This window comes from Bos taurus, chromosome 15, assembly GCF_002263795.3.
Source record: "Bos taurus isolate L1 Dominette 01449 registration number 42190680 breed Hereford chromosome 15, ARS-UCD2.0, whole genome shotgun sequence".
Lineage (NCBI taxonomy): Eukaryota > Metazoa > Chordata > Mammalia > Artiodactyla > Bovidae > Bos > Bos taurus.
The window spans coordinates 46,336,085-46,356,774 of NC_037342.1; the positions used below are offsets into that span (position 1 = coordinate 46,336,085).

General features: G+C 38.9%; 1 protein-coding gene across 1 annotated transcript in view; it reads left to right on the forward strand.

Moving 5' to 3' along the window:
* The window catches only part of LOC783920 (interferon-induced very large GTPase 1-like), a 41,975-nt gene that overhangs the window by 13,719 nt on the left and 7,566 nt on the right, over window positions 1–20,690 (forward strand). Inside the window, 4 exon segments of the mRNA XM_059875119.1 lie at window positions 19,142–19,297; window positions 19,300–20,151; window positions 20,154–20,185; window positions 20,187–20,688. Of these exon segments, the coding sequence (XP_059731102.1) occupies window positions 19,142–19,297; window positions 19,300–20,151; window positions 20,154–20,185; window positions 20,187–20,688 (1,542 nt within the window).

Below are 20,690 nucleotides of genomic sequence, written 5' to 3' on the forward strand. Positions count from 1 at the left end.
TTACTGATAATGAAACATTTACTTCTGCAATTTTGCTTTGTCTTTCATATGTTTCATATCTTGTTTGTTCCTCAATGTCACCATTAACTGCCTTCTTTTGTGTTTGGCATTTTTGTAGTGTATGATTTTGATTCCTTTCTAATTTATTTTTCTGTATATTTAAAAGTTATTATATCATTGGTTGTGCTGGAGCTTACAATCAACCTCACAAACATGTAAATATCTATTTTGAAATATCATATTAACTTCCATAGGTATGTAAAAATTCTGATCATACATTTCTCCATCCCTCTCCCCTTTATGTTACTGTGTCACAAATTACATCTTTCTACTTTGTGTGCCCATTTAACATAGGCTTATCATTCCCATTTTATGATTTGTCTTTTTGATCAAACTGGGAAAGGAAAAGGAGTCACAAATGGAAAATACACTAATACTGGTTTATATATTCCTTTACCCGTGTTATTTCTTCCTGTGGCTTCAAGTTTACTGTCTAGTGTCCTTCCATTTCCACCTGAAGGTCTCTTTTTAGCATTTCCTATAGGACACATCTAGCATCACCAACTCAATGAACATGCATTTGAGCAAACTCCAGGAAATAGTGAAGGACACGGAAGCCTGACAGGCCACAGTCCACAGGGTCACAAAGACTGGGACACAATTCAGCGACTGAACAAATAGGACACATCTACTAGTGATGAATTCCCTCAGCACTTGTTAATCTGGGAATGTCTTACCGTCTCCTTTATTTTTGAATGATAGTTTTGCCAGGTATAGAGTTATGGGCTTTTTCTTTCTTTAGGTGCTTTAAATATGTCATCGCACTGCCTTCTGGCCTCCATGTTTTCTGCTAAGATGTCCAGTCTTTTTCTTAATGAGTCTCCCTTAAATAGGACATTCAGTTCTCTTCTGCTGCTTCAAGGTTCCTCCTTTGTCTCTGACTTTTAAAAGTTTTATTAGAACATGTCTCAGTGTGGATCTCTTGTGTTTTTCCTTCCTAAAGTTCATTGAGCTTCTTGAATGTGTAGATTCATGTATTTAATCAAAGTATGACTTGTTGGTCATAGTTTCTTCAAAATTCTTTTACATCCCTTTCTCTCTGTTCTCTCCTTATGAAACTTGCATTATTTGATGTTCTATTGTTGATGGTGTCTCACAGATCTCATAGGCTCTCTTCATTTTTGTTCATTCCCTTGTCTTTATGTTCCTCAGACTGGATAATTTGTAAATGACTTCTTTTCAAGTTCTCTGATTTTCAACTCTGACTGCTCAAATCTGATGTTGAAATTCTTAGTGAATTCATTTCCGGTATTGTAATTTTTAACCTAGAATTAGTTTGGTCCCTTTTTATAACCTGCATCTCTTTAGAGGTGTACACTCTTTCAGGAATATCATTCCCCTGAAGTTATACAATTTTTGTGCATGATTTCCTTTACTATTTTAAGCATATTTAAGCCACTTGAATTAAAGGCCTTGCTGAGTAACTTCTATGACTTGATTCCTCATAGTTTCTATTAATTTTTCTATGAATGGGTTATATGTTCTTGTTTCTTTGCAAGTTTTTTAAATTTTTTGTGGAAAGCTGAACGTTTTGTATTTTATAATAAGATAACTCTTGAAATCATAAACTTTCTCGTGCTCAGGGCTTGCTTTGGTTGGTTCCTGTGGGTTTTGGTTATATGTCTAGCACTTTTCTACCTTTTTCTCTAAAAATATTAGTGGTATGTGCTCTTAGGAATGTGTCCTTTATCTTATGGTAAGTTTATGCATTGTTTTAAGTTTTTTTTCCCTGGAAAAAACAAAAACATACCCAAAGCAACAACAGCAAGAAAAAACATACCCAAAGCAACAACAGCAAGAAAAAAAAAAAACACCTCTTTGCATACTGGCTCAGTGTTTAGCATGCCTTGAATGCTTTGTTGTTCAGTCACTCAGTCATGTCCAACTCTTTGCGACCCCATGGACGGCAGGATGCCAGGCTTTCCTGTCCTTCACCATCTCCCAGAGCTTGCTCAAACTCATGTCCATTGAGTTGGTGATGCCATCCAACCATCTCATCCTCTGTTGTCCCCTTCTCCTTCTGCCTTCAATCCTTCCCAGAATCAGGGTCTTTTCTAATGAGTCGGCTCTTCGCATCAGGTGGCCCAAGTATTGGAGCTTCAGCTTCAGCATCAGTCCTTCTAATGAATGTTCAGGCCTGATTTCCTTTAGGATGGACTGGTTGGATCTCCTTGCAGTCCAAGCACTCTCAAGAGTCTTCTCCAACACCACAGTTCAAAAGCATCAATTCTTTGGAGTTCATCCTTCTTTATGGTCCAACTCTCACATCCATTCTTTGACATTACCTTTCTTTGGGATTGGAATGAAAACTGACCTTTTCCAGTCGTATGGCCGCTGCTGAGTTTTCCAAATTTGCTGGCATATTGAGTGCAGCACTTTCATAGCATCATCTTTTATGATTTCAAATAGCTCAACTGGAATTCCATCACCTCCACTTTGTTCATAGTGATGCTTCCTAAGGCCCACTTAACTTCGCATTCCAGGTTATCTGGCTCTAGGTAAGTGATCACACCATCGTTGATTATCTGGGCCGTGATGATCTTTTTTGCATAGTTCTTCTGTGTATTCTTGACACCTCTTCTTAATATCTTCTGCTTTTGTTAGGTCCATACCATTTATGTCCTTTATTGTGCCTATCTTGATTCCAACTTGTGCTTCATCCAGCCTGGCATGTGGCATGATGTACTCTGCATATACATTAAATAAGCAAGGTGACAATATACAGCCTTGACATACTCCTTTCCCAATCTGGAACCAGTCTATTGTCCCATGACCAGTTCTAACTGTTGCTTCTTGACTTGCATACAAGTTTCTCAGGAGACAGGTAAGATGATCTGGTATTCCCCTCTCTTTAAGAGTTTTCCATAGTTTGTTGCAATTCACACAAAGGCTTTAGTGTAGTCAGTGAAGCAGAAGTGGCTATTTTTCTGGAATTCTCTTGCTTTTTCATGATCCAACAGATCTTGGCAATTTGATTTCTGCTTCTTCTGCCTTTTCTAAATCCTTCAAAAATTAACCAGGGCCTTTACAATTCTGCCTTAGCCTTTAGTTTCTGCTTCTCTTGAACCTAAAGATCATTAGAGGTATAAATCCTACACAGGGAACTTTTTACTGTTCCACTTCCCCACAAAATGTCTCTTCTCAGTCTTTCTTGCCAAGTTTTCAGCATGTCTATTGTTTATCTCAACCTTAACGTCTTCCCCCAGATAGGAGGGGTTGTCTATTTACCTTTCTTGTTTGCAAGGAATGCCCTTCACTTGGCTGCATTCTGATGGAGCTGTGTGCTGCCCAAAACAAAAACCAACTGCCTTTCTTCAGTCTTTCAGATAATCCCCAGAGGGCTCCAAGTAGACAAACACAATCTTTGAGATCAGGGTCTCCTCCTTTCCCTTTGAAAGCAGGGACAAAGGTCTCAGAATGGGAACGTGGCCTATAACTTCATGACTCTCTCAAGCAAGGGAGGAAGGTGGCCCAAAGGCAAGTAAAAATGCCACAACACTCCCCTCCCATTTTTTTTAAATTTAAATTTATTTATTTTAATTGGAGGCTAATTACTTTACAATATTGTATTGGTTTTGCCATACATCATATGAATCCTCCACGGGTGTACACATGTTCCCCCTCCTGATTCCCCCTCCCACCTCCTTCCCTGTACCATCCCTCTGGGTCATCCCAGTACACCAGCCCCAAGCTTCCTATATACTGCATCAAACCTGGACTGGCGATTCATTTCTTATACGATATTATACATGTTTCAATGTCATTCTCCCAACTCATCCCACCCTCTCCCTCTCCCACAGAGTCCAAAAGACTGTTTTATACTTCTGTGTCTCTTTTGCTGTCTCGCATACTGGGTTATCATTACCATCTTTCTAAATTCCATATATATGCGTTAGTATACTGTATTGGTGTTTTTCTTTCTGGCTTACTTCACTCTGTATAATAGGCTCCAGTTTCATCCACCTGATTACAGCTGATTCAAATGTATTCTTTTTAATGGCTGAGTAATACTCCATTGTGTATATGTACCCCAGCTTTCTTATCCATTCATCTGCTGATGGACATCTAGGTTGCTTCCATGTCTTGGCTATTGTAAACAGTGCTGTGATGAACACTGAGGTACACGTGTCTCTTTCAATTCTGGTTTCCTCGGTGTGTATGCCCAGCAGTGGGATTTCTGGGTCATAAGGGAGTTCTATTTCTAGTTTTTTAAGGAATCTCCACACTGTTCTCCATAGTGGCTGTACTAGTTTGCATTCCCACCAACAGTGGAAGAGGATTCCCTTTTCTCCACACCCTCTCCAGCATTTATTGCTTGTAGACCTTTTTCTTGATTAGCACACATAAACCTTTAATTGTTTTCCAGATTTTCAACAAAGTAGATTCTGATGTTTTTTCCTCATTTATTGTTTCAGTAGAAGGATGGACCCCTGGAGTTACTTATCCCTTCATATTTGCAGATGTGCTCCCATGTAATTTACTTTTCATAATGGTTGTGCTTAATAACTGTCTTACAAAATCCTGAACATTTAACAATTTTCTCATGAGACAGTATAGGCTGGTTCCAGGATACCATGAAATATGGTCACTGAAGGCATAACAGATGTTTACAGAGGTTTCTGAGAGGGCACTAAGAGGGAATCTATAAGAAAAGTTTCCCCAAATCAGTAAGAATTGAAGGCCTATGACTGAGATTTTATTCCTCCCTGAAAACACTCTTGTATGCTTTTCTAACCATTTTATCACTTATTCTTGTCCCCTACACATACCACACTTCTAATCTCAATGAGAGTTTCTCACAACATAGACCCTTACCCGCTCTAGCTCTCAGTTATCAGAACTGCTGAAGATTTTAGGCTCCTTTCAGCATGCAAAGTAATAAAATATTGCAGTATCATAAGATAAGTGTCAGGTAATATTCTAAATCAAGCCTTTGTAGAGGAAAATGTATGAACCAAAATTTCATAGGCTGTGTTATTATTTTAAACATTATGGTTATAACTAGGGTCATAGGATATAAAAACAGTACTGAAATGTTTATTTCTAAACTAAACTTCTGTTGCAAGGATGAAGTTGAGACAGAGTCTATAGTACATGACAATATTTCCTTATGTGGAAAAGTTTTCTATCCTTGCCAAGACATTGCTAAATTAAAAAAAAGAAGAAAAACTATTGTTTCTGGAAAATGAGAGAAAGAGAAATAAAACTGAAAGCATTTCCACAGCAGTGGGTAGAAGCAAAGGAGGGGCTCACTTTGACAGCTGGGTGATGAATATGGCTTATATGTGTGATGTTCCACCCAGGGGCACTCACACACAGACACACACAAGATAATCCACTTTATAATCAGTAGTCCTCTTCTTATAATAATATTATATTTATTATAACATTATAATAATATTATAATATTATTATTTATTATATCAATTTATGTATGAATTATCTGTCTCCTCACCCTGGGTGAGCAAGGACGTCTCTGTCTTCTTCAGCGAGCAATCTATAGAACCTAGAACATTACTGGCAAATGACCACTATTTGTAAACACTGAAATAAATGTAGGGCATCCTTGGTTTGGGCTTCCCTCGTGGTTCAGATGGTAAAGAATCTGCCTGCAATGTGGGAGACCTGGGTTCAATCCCTGGGTTGGGAAGATCCCCTGGAGGAGGGCATGGCAATCCACTCCAGTATTCTTTGCCTGGAGAATCCCCATGGACAGGAGTCTGACAGGCTACAGTCCACGGGGTCACAAAGAGTTGAACACGACTGAGTGACTAAGCACAGCACAGCACAACCTTGGTTTATTTTTGTATTAAACTAGCTTAGATAAACACAAGAAAGAAGAAAACAGTTTCATTGGTCTTAACAATCAGTAAGATGAAGACAGAGTACAAAAATATGTTATTTAACTTAGCAATCAGAGACTGAAGGACAGGATTGTGGTATTAAAAGTCATATGGCACAACCTAAACTTACAAAAAATAGTAAACAGAATGTTCATTAGCTTATTTAGCCATAATATATTCATATTTGAGGGCTTCCCTGGTGGCTAAGATGATAAAGAATCCGCCTACAGTGTGGGAGACTTGGGTTCGATCCCTCGGTTGGGAAGATCCTCTGGAGGAGGGCATGGCAACCCTCCTCCAGTATTCTTGCCTAGAGAATCCCCATGGACAAAGGAGCCTGGTGGGCTACAGTCCATGGGGTCACAAAGAGTCGGGAGCAACTAAGCACATTCATTCATATTTGATGACTCAGAGAGTAAAGAATCCGCCTGCAGTGTAGGAAACCCAGATTTGACCCCTGGGTTGGGAAGATCGCCTGGAGAAGGAAATAACTACCTACTGTAGAACTGCCTAGAGAATTCCATGAACAGAGGACACTGGGGGACTATAGTCCATGGGGTTGTAAAGAGTCAGACACGACTGAGCAACTAAGCACAGCACAGCACATATAGTCATACTTACTAAGATAATGTTTCAAGTTTTTGGAAATATTATAGTGAAAGGAATAAACAGGCTGAGAACTTAAAGAGGAGACAAACTCCAACCTGTATTTATCTAGAATAGGAATGCCTGAGCATGTCTGGGGGCTAATATGAAACAATCAGGGGATAAGACATGCAACGAATGAAATAAGGATAAATGAGAGAGCAAAGCTCAAAGATGGTGGCTAAACCTTATGCATTCTCTGGAGAAGGGAATGGCAAACCACTTCAATATTCTTGCTTTGAGAACCCCATGAACAGTATGAAAAGGCAAAAGATATGACACTGAAAGATGAACTCCCCAGGTTGGTAGTTGCCCAATAGGCTACTGGAGAAGAATGAAAAAATAACTACAGAAAGAATGAAGAGACGGAGCCAAAGCAAAAACAAAGCCCAGTTGTGGATGTGACTGGTGACGGAAGTAAAGTCCGATGCTGTAAACAGCAACATTGCATAGGAACCTGAAATGTTAGGTCCATGAATCAAGGCAAAATGGAAGTGGTCAACCAGGAGATGGCAAGAGTGAACATCAACATTTTAGGAATCAGTGAACTAAAATGGACTGGAATGTGCATATTTAATTCAGATGACCGTTGTATCTACTACTGTGGGCAAGATTCCCATAGAAGAAATGGAGTAGCCCTCATAGTCAACAAGACTCAAAAATGCAGTACTTAGGGGGAAAAAAAAAAAACAGAATGATCTGTTTACTTCCAAGGCAAACCATTCGATATAACAGTAATCCAAGTCTATGCCCCCACCAGTAATGCTGAAGAAGCTGAAATTGAACAGTTCTGTGAAGACCCACAAGACCTTCTAGAACTAACACCCAAAAAGATGTCTTTTTCACTTTAGGGGACTGGAATGCAAAAGTAGGAAGTAAAGAAACATCTGGAGTAACAGGCAAATTTGGCCTTGGAGTATAAAATGAAGCAGGCCAAAGACTAACAGAGTTTTTCCAAGAATAAGCACTGGTCATAGCACACACCCTCTTCCAACAATAAAAGAGAAGACTACACATGAACATCACCAGATGGTCAATAACGATATCAGGTTGATTATATTCTTTGCAGCCAAAGATGGAGGGCTCTATACAGTCAGCAAAACAAGACCCAGAGCTGACTGTGGCTCAGATCATGAACTCCTTATTGCCAAATTCAGATTTAAATTGAAGAAAGTAGGGAAAACCACTAGACCATTCAGGTATGACCTAAATCAAATCCCTTATGATTATACAGTGGAAGTGACAAATAGATTCAAGGGATTAGATCTGATAGAGTGTCTGAAGAACTATGGACAGATGTTCGTGACACTGTACAGGAGACAATGATCAAGACCATCCCCAAGAAAAAGAAATGCAAAATGGCTTTCTGAGGAGGCCTTACAAATAGCTGAGGAAAGAAAAGAAGCTAAAAGCAAAGGAGAAAAGGAAAGATATACCCATGGGAATGTAGAGTTCCAAATAGCAAGGAGAGATAAGAAAGCCTTCCTCAGTGATCAATACAAAGAAATAGAGGAAAACAATAGAATGGGAAAGACTAGAGATCTCTTTAAGAAAATTAAAGATACCAAGGGAACATTTCATGTAAAGATGGGCAAAATAAAGGAAAGAAATGGTATGGACCTAACAGAAGCAGAAGATATTAAGAAGAGGTGGTAAGAATACACAGAAGAATTATACAAAAAAGATCTTCATGACCCAGATAACCATAGAGCCAGACATCTTGGTATACAAGATGTATACCTAGAGCCAGACATCTTGGTATACAAAGTCAAGTGGGCCTTTGTTCATCACTATGAACAAAGCTAAAGGAGGTGATGGAATTCCAGTTAAGCTATTACAAATCCTAAAAGATGATGCTGTGAAAGTACTTCACTCAATATGCCAGGAAATTTGGAAAACTCAGCAGTGGCCTCAGGACTGGAAAAGGTCAGTTTTAATTCCAATCCCAAAGAAGGGAAATGGTAAAGAATATTCAAAGGACTGCACAATTGCACTCAATTCACACACTAGCAAAGTAATGCTCAAAACTCTCCAACCCAGGCTTCTATACTACATGAACCGTGAACTTTCAGATGTTCAAGTTAGATTCAGAAAAGGCAAAGGAACCAGAGATCAAATTGTCTACATCCTTTGGATCATAGAAAATGCAAGAAAATTCCAGAAAAATAGCTACTTCTGCTTCGTTGACTACACTAAAGCCTTTGTGTGAATTGGAAAAACTTTGGAAAATACTTAAAGAGATGGGAATACCAGACCACCTTATCTGCCTCCTGAGAAATCTGTATGCAGGTCAAGAAGCAACAGTTAGAACTGGACATGGAACAACAGACTGGTTCCAAATTGGGAAAGGAGTATGTCAAGGCTGTATACTGTCACCCTGCTTATTTAACTTATACACAAAGTACGTCATGCAAAATGCCAGGCTGGATGAAACACAAACTGGAATCAAGATTGCCGGGAGAAATATCAATAGCCTCAGAAAAGCAGATGACACCACCCTTATGGCAGAAAGTGAAGAAGAACTAAAGAGCCTCTTGATGAAAGTGAAAGAGGAGAGTGAAAAAGTTGGCTTTTAAGCCAGCATTCAGAAAATGAAGATCACAGCATCTGGTCCCATGACTTCATGGCAAATAGATGGGGAAACAGTGGCAGACTTTATTTTGGGGGGCTTCAAAATCACTGCAGATGGTGACTGCAGCCATGAAATTAAAAGATGCTTACTCCTTGGAAGGAAAGTTATGACCAACCTAAACACCATATTAACCCACTCCACTGTTCTTGCCTGAAGAATCCCAGGGATGGGGGAGCCTGGTGGGCTGCTGTCTATGGGGTCACACAGAGTAGGACAGGACTGAAGTGACTTAGCAGCAGTAGCAGCAGCAAACACCACATTAAAAAGCAGAGACATTACTTTGACAACAAAGGTACATCTATCAAAACTATGGTTTTTCCAGTAGTCGTGTATGGATGTGAGAGTTGGACTATAAAGAAAGCTGAGCACCAAAAAATTGATGCTTCTGAACTGTGGTGTTGGAGAAGACTCTTGAGAGTCCCTTGGACTGCAAGGAGATCCAACCAGTCCATCCTAAAGGAGATCAGTCCTGAGTGTTCGTTGGAAGGACTGATGTTGAAGCTGAAACTCCAATACTTTGGCCACCTGAAGCAAAGAACTGACTCATTGGAAAAGACCCTGATGCTGGGAAAGGTTGAAGGCGGGAGAAGGGGACGACAGAGGATGAGATGGTTGCATGGCATCACCAACTCAAGGGACATGAGTGGGTAAACTCTGAGAGTTGGTGATGGACCGGCAGGCCTGGTGTGCTGCAGTCCATGGGGTCACAAAGAGTCGGACACAGAGCGACTGAACTGAACTGAATAGGTATACAGTCATATCTCATTTTATTGTGCTTTGTGGATATTGTGTTTTTTACAAACTGAAGTCTTGTGGCAACCCTGCATTAAGCAAGCCTACAGGCACCAATTTTTTTTTCTCTCTACAACCCCTGGCAACCACTGATCTATTTTATAGTCTCCATAGTTTTGACTTCAACTATTTCATATAGTTGGAATAATAAAGTATGTAGCATTATCAGACTGTTCTCTTTCACACAGCAATGTGATTTAAGAGTCTTCTTTGTCTTTCACAGCTTTATAGATCAATTCTTTTTTTTTTTCTAAACAGTAATAATAACCTAGACGGCATATTAAAAAGCAGAGACATCACTTTGTCAACACAGGTCCATATAGTCAAACCTATAGGTTTTCTAGCAGTTATGTACAGATGTGAGACTTGGACCATAAAGAAAGCTCAGTGCTGAAGAACTGATGCTTTCAAATTGTGGTGCTGAAGAAGACACTGTCTCTATAAATTACGTTGGGAAGAACTGATGCCTTAACAATATTAAACATAAATATCTCTCCATTTATATAGATATTCCTTTATTTCTTTCATTAGAGTTTTGTAGTTTTCCTTATATAGATCTTGCATATATTTTATTAGGTTTATATTTAAGTATTTATTATGCAAGGGTGCTAGTTTAAATGGTATTGTGTTTTTAACCTCAAATTCCAATGGCTTATTGCTAGCATATTAAAAAACAATAGTTTTGTATTCTAACCCTTATATTCTACTACCTTGTTGTATTCAGTAATCAGTCCCAGGAGATTTTTTGTTGATTCTTTGGCATTTTTTACATACTGTCATCTACAAACAAAGACATGTTCTATTTATTTCTTCCCAAATCAGTATATTTTTATTTCCTTATCTTATTAACTAACTCTTCCAATAGAATGTGTGATAGGAGAGATGAGACGGGATATCCTTAACCTATTTTTCTTTAAGAGGACATCTTAGCATTAAGTGTAATGTTAATAGTAGGGCTTTTGTTAATGTCTTTTATCTAGTTCAGTAAGTTCCCCTCTATTCTTAGCTTGCTGGAAGTTTTAATAATGAATAAGTATTGGATTTTGTCAAATGGGTTCTCTCCATGTGGTTTTTCTTTTCAGTTCATTGTAGTATATTACATGAATTGATTCTGAACGTTGAATCCACTTTGCTTACCTGAGGTAAATCCTACATGGTTGTGGTATATAACTCCTTTTTACATTATTAGATTTAATTTGTTAATTTTTTTTCATAAGAGATATAGGTTTTCAGTTTTCTTTCTTATAGTGTCCTTAAATGGTTTTGGTATCAGGGTAACACTGACCTCATGAACTAAATTAGGAAGTACTTCTGCTTCTGTCCTCTGAAAGAGATTGTAGATATTTGGTAGTTTCTTCCCTAAATGTTTGGTAGAATTCACCAGTGAATTCCACTGGGACTAGTGATTTCTGTTTTGGATGATTGTTAAATATTGATTCAATTTTTTTAACAGACACAGGCCTATTTAGATTATTTATTTCCTCTCATGTAAGCTTAATAGTTGGTCTACCAAGGAATTGATACCTTTTATCTAGGCTATCAAACAAAAGAGCAAACAGTAAAGATGCTTGGAATGATTTCAATTTTTTTGAATTTACCAAGGCTAGATTTATGGCCCAGGATGTGATCTATCCTGGAGAAGGTTCCATGTGCGCTTGAGAAAAAGGTGAAATTCATTGTTTTGGGATGAAATGTCCTATAGATATCAATTAGGTCTAAGTGGTCTATTGTATCGTTTAACGTTTGTGTTTCCTTGTTAATTTTCTATTTAGTTGATCTAGCCATAGGTGTGAGTGGGGTATTAAAGTCTCCCACTATTATTTGTGTTATTGTTAATTTCTCCTTTCATACTTGTTAGCATTTGTCTTACATATTGTGGCACTCCCGTGTTGGGTGCATATATATTTATAATTGTTATATCTTCTTCTTGGATTGATCCTTTGATCATTATGTAGTGACCATCTTTGTCTCTTTTCACAGCCTTTGTTTTAAAGTCTATTTTATCTGATATAAGTATTGCTACTCCTGCTTTCTTTTGGTCCCTATTTGCATGGAAAATCTTTTTCCAGCCCTTCACTTTCAGTCTGTATGTGTCCCCTGTTTTGAGGTGGGTCTCTTGTAGACAACATATGTAGGGGTCTTGTTTTTGTATCCATTCAGCCAGTCTTTGTCTTTTGGTTGGGGCATTCAACCCATTTACATTTAAGGTAATTACTGATAAGTATGATCCCGTTGCCATTTACTTTATTGTTTTGGGTTCGAGTTTATACACCGTTTTTGTGTTTCCTGTTTAGAGAATATCCTTTAGTATTTGTTGGAGAGCTGATTTGGTGGTGCTGAATTCTCTCAGCTTTTGCTTGTCTGAGAAGCTTTTGATTTCTCCTTCATATTTGAATGAGATCCTTGCTGGGTACAATAAACTGGGCTGTAGGTTATTTTCTTTCATCACTTTATGTCTTGCCATTCCCTCCTGGCTTGAAGAGTTTCTATTGAAAGATCAGCTGTTATCCTTATGGGAATTCCCTTGTGTGTTATTTGTTGTTTTTCCCTTGCTGCTTTTAATATTTGTTCTTTGTGTTTGATCTTTGTTAATTTGATTAATATGTGTCTTGGGGTGTTTCGCCTTGGGTTTATCCTGTTTGGGACTCTCTGGGTTTCTTGGACTTGGGTGATTATTTCCTTCCCCATTTTAGGGAAGTTTTCAACTATTATCTCCTCAAGTATTTTCTCATGGTCTTTCTTTTTGTCTTCTTCTTCTGGGACCCCTATGACCCTAATCTCAAAAATATACAAGCAACTCCTACAGCTCAACTCCAGAAAAATAAATGACCCAATCAAAAAATGGGCCAAAGAACTAAATAGACATTTCTCCAAAGAAGACATACAGATGGCTAACAAACACATGAAAAGATGCTCAACATCACTCATTATCAGAGAAATGCAAATCAAAACCACTATGAGGTACCATTTCACGCCAGTCAGAATGGCTGCAATCCATAAGTCTACAAGCAATAAATGCTGGCGAGGGTGTGGAGAAAAGGGAACCCTCTTACACTGTTGATGGGAATGCAAACTAGTACAGCCACTATGGAGAACAGTGTGGAGATTCCTTAAAAAACTGGAAGTAGAACTGCCTTATGATCCAGCAATCCCACTGCTGGGCATACACACTGAGGAAACCAGAAGGGAAAGAGACACGTGTACCCCAATGTTCATCGCAGCACTGTTTATAATAGCCAGGACATGGAAGCAACCTAGATGCCCATCAGCAGATGAATGGATAAGAAAGCAGTGGTACATATACACAATGGAGTATTACTCAGCCATTAAAAAGAATACATTTGAATCAGTTCTAATGAGATGGATGAAATTGGAACCTATTATACAGAGTGAAGTAAGCCAGAAAGAAAAACACCAATACAGTATACTAACGCATATATATGGAACTTAGAAAGATGGTAACAATAACCCTGTGTACGAGACAGCAAAAGAGACACTGATGTATAGATCAGTCTTATGGACTCTGTGGGAGAGGGAGAGGGTGGGGAGATTTGGGAGAATAGCAGTGAAACATGTATAATATCATGTATGAAACGAGTCACCAGTCCAGGTTCGATGCACGATACTGGATGCCTGGGGCTGGTGCACTGGGACGACTCAGAGGGAGGGTATGGGGAGGGAGGAGGGTTCAGGATGGGGAACACAGATATACCTGTGGCAAATTCATTTTGATATTTGGCAAAATTAATACAATATTGTAAAGTTTAAAAATAAAATAAAATTTAAAAAAAGAAAAAAAAGATATAATAATTAAAATGTAAAAATAAATAAATAAAAAAAAGGCCTTAAATAAAAGGCCTCCTGTCTTCTAAAAGAAGAAAAAAAAAGAGCAAACAGTTTTTCATAGTACTCTTTTTTTCATCCCTCAAAGTCTACAGAATTCATATCCATAACCCATATTTTACTTCTGATATTAGTAATTTGTCTTCCCTCTTTTCACAGTCTGAATTATTAGTTTTGTTGGTATTTCCAAAGAATCATGTTGTACTTTTACTGATTTTTTTTCTATTGATTTCCTGTTTTCAATTTTATTGGTTTTTTAGTTCTTATTTCTTTTCTCTTGCTTATTTGGATTTAATTTTCTCTTCATTTCCTCAGATGGAAACTTAGATTATTGTTTTCATATAACTATTCTTTTGTTATGTATGCATTCAATGTAAATTTCCCTCTAAGCACGCCCTTTCACTGTAGCCCACAAATTTGGTAAGTTGTACAATAAAATGTTTCTTATTTTATTTTCCTGTGTTAGTTTTACAGTTATATATTCTTGACTCTTATATTTGACATTGTTCTAGAAATTGAAACATATATTCTAAAAAATCAATAGAATCTTTGACCTTCCTCTCAAATACCCCAAGGAACTGAGGGTCTTTTAAATCCATTTGGTTGCAGACTCCAGCCTAAATGCAATTGCCATCATGTATTTTAAACCCCACTGTTTTATGCATTTATTTAGATTTTCCCATATATTTATTCCTTTGTTCCTCACCATCTTTTCCTGCATCTCTGACTATTCATTGGTGATATTTTCCTTCTCCTGAAAAAACATGCCTTAGTAGTTCCTTCAATGTGCATTTCTAGGTAGCAAATTTTGTTACTGTGCTGTTTTCAATTATGTTTTTCTTTCACCATAATTCTTTAAGGATATTTTAAACTCTGTATAGAATCCTACTTTATCAGCTGTTTTCTTTCAGTAGGTTTAACCTTCCATCCTACTGCCTTCTGGCTTCCATCAGTGCTGTTGAGGTCATTGCTCTCTCTAATTATTATTTGAAGATAAAATCCACTTACCTCAGACAGTCCTCAGAATGGGAGAAAGTAATACCAAATGAAAAAACCTACAAAGAATTAGTCTCCAAAATATACAAGCAGCTCATGTAGCTCAATACCAGAAAAATGAACAATCATATCAAAAAGTGGGCAAAAGACCTAAAATGACATTTCTGCAAAGAAGACATACACATGGCTAATAAACACATGAAAACATGCTCAACATCACTTACTATTCAGTTCAGTTCAGTTCAGTTGCTCAGTCGTGTCTGACTCTGCGACCCCATGAATCACAGCATGCCAGGCCTCCCTGTCTATCACCAGCTCCCAGAGTTCACTCAGACTCACGTCCATCGAGTCAGTGATGCCATCCAGCCATCTCATCCCCTCTCATCCCCTTTTCCTCTTGCCCCCAATCCCTCCCAACATCAGAGTCTTTTCCAATGAGTCAACTCTTCCCATGAGGTAGCCAAAATACTGGAGTTTCAGCTTTAGCATCAGTCCTTCCAAAGAAATCCCAGGGCTGATCTCCTTCAGAATGGACTGGTTGGATCTCCTTGCAGTCCAAGGGACTCTCAAGAGTCTTCTCCAACACCACAGTTCAAAAGCATCAATTCTTTGGCGCTCAGCCTTCTTCACAGTCCAACTCTCACATCCATACATGACCACTGGAAAAACCATAGCCTTGACTAGACAAACCTTTGTTGGCAAACTAATGTCTCTGCTTTTCAATATGCTATCTAGGTTGGTCATAACTTTCCTTCCAAGGAGTAAGCATCTTTTAATTTCATGGCTGCAGCCACCATCTGCAGTGATTTTGGAGCCCCCCAAAATAAAGTCTGACACTGTTTCCCCATCTATTTCCCATGAAGTGATGGGACCAGATGCCATGATCTTCATTTTCTGAATGTTGAGTTTTAAGCCAATTTTTTCATTCTCCTCTTTCACCTTCATCAAGAGGCTTTTTAGTTCTTCTTCACTTTCTGCCATAAGGGTAGTGTCATCTGCATATCTGAGGTTATTGACATTTCTCCCGGCAATCTTGATTCCAGCTTGTGTTTCTTCCAGTCCAGCATTTTTCATGATGTACTCTGCATATAAGTTAATTCCTTGAGACTTCAAAGAATTTGTCTTAAAAATTTAGATATTTTAGATAACTCAGTTGGAAAAGTTGTTCTCTCTTCTAATTATGTTTTGGCTGCACTGGGTCCTTATTGCTGTGTGCAGGCTTTCTCTATTTGCAGTAAGTGGGGGCTACTCTAGTTGCAGTGCGCATATGCACACTGCATAATCTCATCCACATCCTGTCTTCACTTCCTTTGCATATATACCCAGGGCTTCTCATTGTTATGGCTTCTTTTATTGTGGAGCACAGCCCGTAGGGCACATGGGTTTTAGTAGTTGCAGCACATGGGCTCAGTAGTTGTGGCTTGTGGGCTCTAAGCACAGGCACAGGTGTTGTGGTGCACAGGCTTAGTTGCTCTGTGGCATGTGGGATCTTCCTGGACCAGGGATCAAACCAGTGTTCCTTACATTGCAAGGTGGATTCCTAACCACTGTCCACCAGAGAAGCCCAAAAAAGCTGTTTTTTGAATTACTGAGTCTGCCATTAAATTTAGATTCAAATTTTAGTGACATTGGTGAAGATGGAAAGCACAAAATCAAAATGACTGTAAGATGACATGACAATTAGAGTGATTCAGTAAAGACAAAAATGAAGGAAAAATCTAAGGGAGAGGTGGTAGGGGATTAAAAAGAATTGAGATTTAGGAGAGATTGAAAAGGATAATTTGAAAGGACATGAAACTACATTCACATTAGGAGGAAAAGGATGCATAGGATTATAATAGTGACATTCAGTAGGACAGGAAATACAATAAGAGAGGAAACCTGAATTATGTGTGAAGTTGAAATGTGTGAAATCTCATCTCATATAATGTGTCAAAGACAAGGTGGTTAAAAACATAACATTGAGACAACACTGCATATAAGAGCATTTGGTTCTACATACACACATTAAGATGGAATCAGTAGATAAAGAGAATTTGATTATACATATATAGTTTATAATATAAAATAGATATATATATAATGATATTAACTAGTGTCAGAGGAAGAGTGAGAAGAGGGTGACAAGTATAAATCAGCTAAGAAGTGCATTTTATTTATTGAGATAAATTAACATATAACCTTGCATAAGTCTAAGGTATACAATGTTCTGATATGATACATTTTTATATCGCCAAATGACCAAGATAGAGTTAGCTAACACCTCTATCTCATCACAGTAGCATTTCTTTATTGTGGTGAGAACAAATAAGATTAAGTCCCTTGGCAACTTTATCGTTTATAATACAGTATATTGTTTATAATTGGGGAAGGCAATGGCACCCCACTCTAGTACTCTTGCCTGGAAAAATCCCATGGACTGAGGAGCCTGGTAGGCTGCAGTCCATGGGGTCGCTAAGAGTTGGACACAACTGAGCAACTTCACTTTCACTTTTCACTTTCATGCATTGGAGAAGGAAATGGCAACCCACTCCAGTGTTCTTGCCTGGAGAATCCCAGGGACAGGGGAGCCTGGTGGGCTGCCGTTTATGGGGTCACACAGAGTTGGACACAACTGAAGTGACTTAGCATAGCATAGCATACCATTGTTTATAATCACTATGTGTGCTATGTGCTCTGCTTAGTCGCTCAGTTGTGTCCAACTCTTTGCAACCCCATGGACTGTAGCCTGCCAGGCTCCTGTGTCCATAAGGATTCTCCAGGCAAAAATGCTGGAGTGGGTTGCCATGCCCTCTTCCAGGAGATCTTCCCAACCTAGGGATCAAACACAGGTCTCCTGCATTGCAGGCGGATTCTTTACCATCTGAGCCACCAGGGAAGCCTAGATATCTAGGACTTATTTATCTACTGATGGCACATTTGTACCTTTAAACAGTATCTCCCTAATTCCTACACCTTCCAATCCTGGTAACCACCATACTACTCTGGTTTTACAAGTTTGGCTTTTTTAGATTCCACATGTAAGTGATATGATACAGAATTTCTCTTTCTTGGTCTGACTTATCTCATTTAGCATAATGCACTCAAGGTCCATCCATGTTGTCATACACAAATAGCAGGACTTCCCTCTTTCTTGTGACTGTATAATATTCCACTGTGTGTCTGTGTCTGTGCATGCTGTATCACATACGCTTTATCCATTAAGCCATGGGCTGACACTTAGGCTGTTTCCATATCTTGGCTATTGTGAATAATGATGCAATAAATATGGGGGTGCATATATCTCTTCAATATCCTGTCTTCACTTCCTTTGCATATATATCCAGGACTGGAATTGCTGGGTAGTATTGTGATCTTATTTTTCACTTTTGAGGAAACTACTATCTTTTCCATAGTGGCTAAACCAAGTTAAATTCTCAGCAACAGTATACAAGGGTTCCCTTTTTCTACACCCTCTCTAGCATTTATTATTTGTAGAATATATGATGATGGCCATTATGATTGGCTTGAGGTGATACCTCATTATCATTTTGATTTGCATTTCCCTAACAATTAACAACGTTGAGTGACTTTTCATGTGCCTGTTGGTCATCTGTATGTCTTCTTTGGAGAAACACCTATTTATTCTTTGCCTACTTTTTCCTAATATTCTTTTAATGTAGCTACCCAATTTTCCCAGCATCATTTATTGGAATTTTTTTTCCATTGTTTTCTCACCTCTTTTGTCATAGATTATTGACCATAAGTGTGTAGGTTTATTTCTTGCCTCTCTATTCTATTCCATTGATCTATATGTTTGCTTTTATGTCAATGTCATGCTCTTTTTATTAATGTAGCTTTGTAGTATAGTCTGCATAGGGAACGTGATACATCCAGCTTTTTTTTTTCTCCAGTCAGCTTGCAATTGAGTCTTCTGTGGTTCCAAAACAATTTTTAGAATTAATTTGTCCTACTTTTGTGAAAGTATCCTGGGTATTCTGATAGCGATTGTATTAAATCTATAGATTGCTTTGGATAGTATGGACATTTTTAACAACATTAACCCTTCTAATCAAGGAACACAGGATATCTTTCCATTCCTTTTTATCATTTTCAAATTCTTTTATCAGTGTTTATAGTTTTCAGAATATAGGTCTTTCACCTTCTTGGTTAAGTTTATTCCCTGGTATTTCATTCTTTTCAGTATGATCATAAATGGGACTGTTCCCTGAAATTTTTTTCTGATAATTCATTATTAGTGTATAGAAAAGCAACAGATTTCTGCAAATTAGTCACAGAATTCTGCATATTAACATGCAACAGGCTAACTGAGTGTCTTTTCTTCCCACAGCCATGGACACAGCAGAGTCTAGGCCCAATGAACCCCTGTTTATAGGCAAAAATAGGCAAGATCTCCAAGAGATGCTCGGAGAAGTAGGACTGGCAGTTGAATACTAGTTGTCAAAGCTGCAGGAACACCTGGGTGTGACTTCTGCCCATGCCTTACAACACTAGAAGAAAAAGACCTCCAGAAACTGAAATGCCAGGTGCAACATTCCTGGGAGAAAAGGGCCCTGGAGAAACTGCTTAACCTGTCACACTCAAATACTCTTTCAGAGTTACAGGAGTCTTGGGTGGAATCATTAAAGAAAAGGAAGATGGAGGCAGAACAGGCACTGCAGGAACAAAGAGAAATGCTGTCAGAACAGAGGCAACAACAGGAAGAGGCAGTGAGGAAAAAGGAAGCAGTGCTGAGGCAAACAATGGAGATCCCCAGAGAATTCTGGCCATCACCTGAAAACCCCCCAGGAGAAGTCATGGAAGATATGCAGAGACAACTCAAGGTCATGAAGGGGGCACTTTCTCACAGGAAAAATCTTCCAGATAGAGAACTGGTGAGACATGCTTCTGGAGGACTAGCCCTACAGGGAATTTACAAAACCAGTGACCAAAGGTGTCTTATAGGGAAGAAAGAGGAGCTACTCTGCATCCCCACGGAGTTTGTACTCCTTGGCCCTACTCAGGGTACACGGACAGAAATGAAAGAATTTACATCTTCTCAAGAAGAATCCATGTTCACTCAGACTGTAGAGAAGCTGGGCTTCAGTGTAACTGCCTTAGCAAAGGGTGGAGGTTGGGGAATTAGCCTGGAAGCTGGTATGGATCAGAGCATGCATTCAGAATCCAAGAAAATACAACAGTCACATTCTACACACTCTTATTTCTGCTCAACCAAGTTCAGCTATATCCCACTGGCCTCCTGCATCTTTCCCATTGACCAGCTCCAACTTTCCAATGCTGCTCTCCAGGAATTAAAATGCATTGAAGACCTTTTGGGTAAGTCAGAAGACCCAGACAAACTACGTTGCTGAGGCATAGGGTTGAAGCCTTCTTCCAGAAGGTTTGGTTCTCATGCTAACCAGGGCCCTCTGCACCTGGGAGGAATCTACTGGTGGAAAGCCATTTCAGAGGGTTTCCAAAAAGAGCAGCTGGCAGAAGTGAAACAGCAAGTAGCAGAGGCCCTGGAGAGTTACATAAGGGGCAGTTCCAGTGGCTTTGGAGTGAACATTGGTACAGGTCTGGATATGTCAGACTCTCATTTGAAAAAAGCCTCTCAGAGAACAAGCTTCCAAAATCTCCAAACCAAAGTCAAATTATCTGTGGCTCAGACAGGTGGCCCACCAGAAGCAAATGGCCTTTCTGACTGGAAAGAAGGTCTAGTTGCCAATAATCAAACCTGGTGTGTCATTGACCGTGGACTTCAGCTGGTACCTGTTTGGGACATTGTCCTCTCTGGCCACAGAAGTGATTTTAAGGATCCTTTTGAAGTAGCTAACTGCCTGAAAGACAGCTATACTGATCTGACTGAACTCACTGCCCAGATCCAGGAGGGAGAAGAA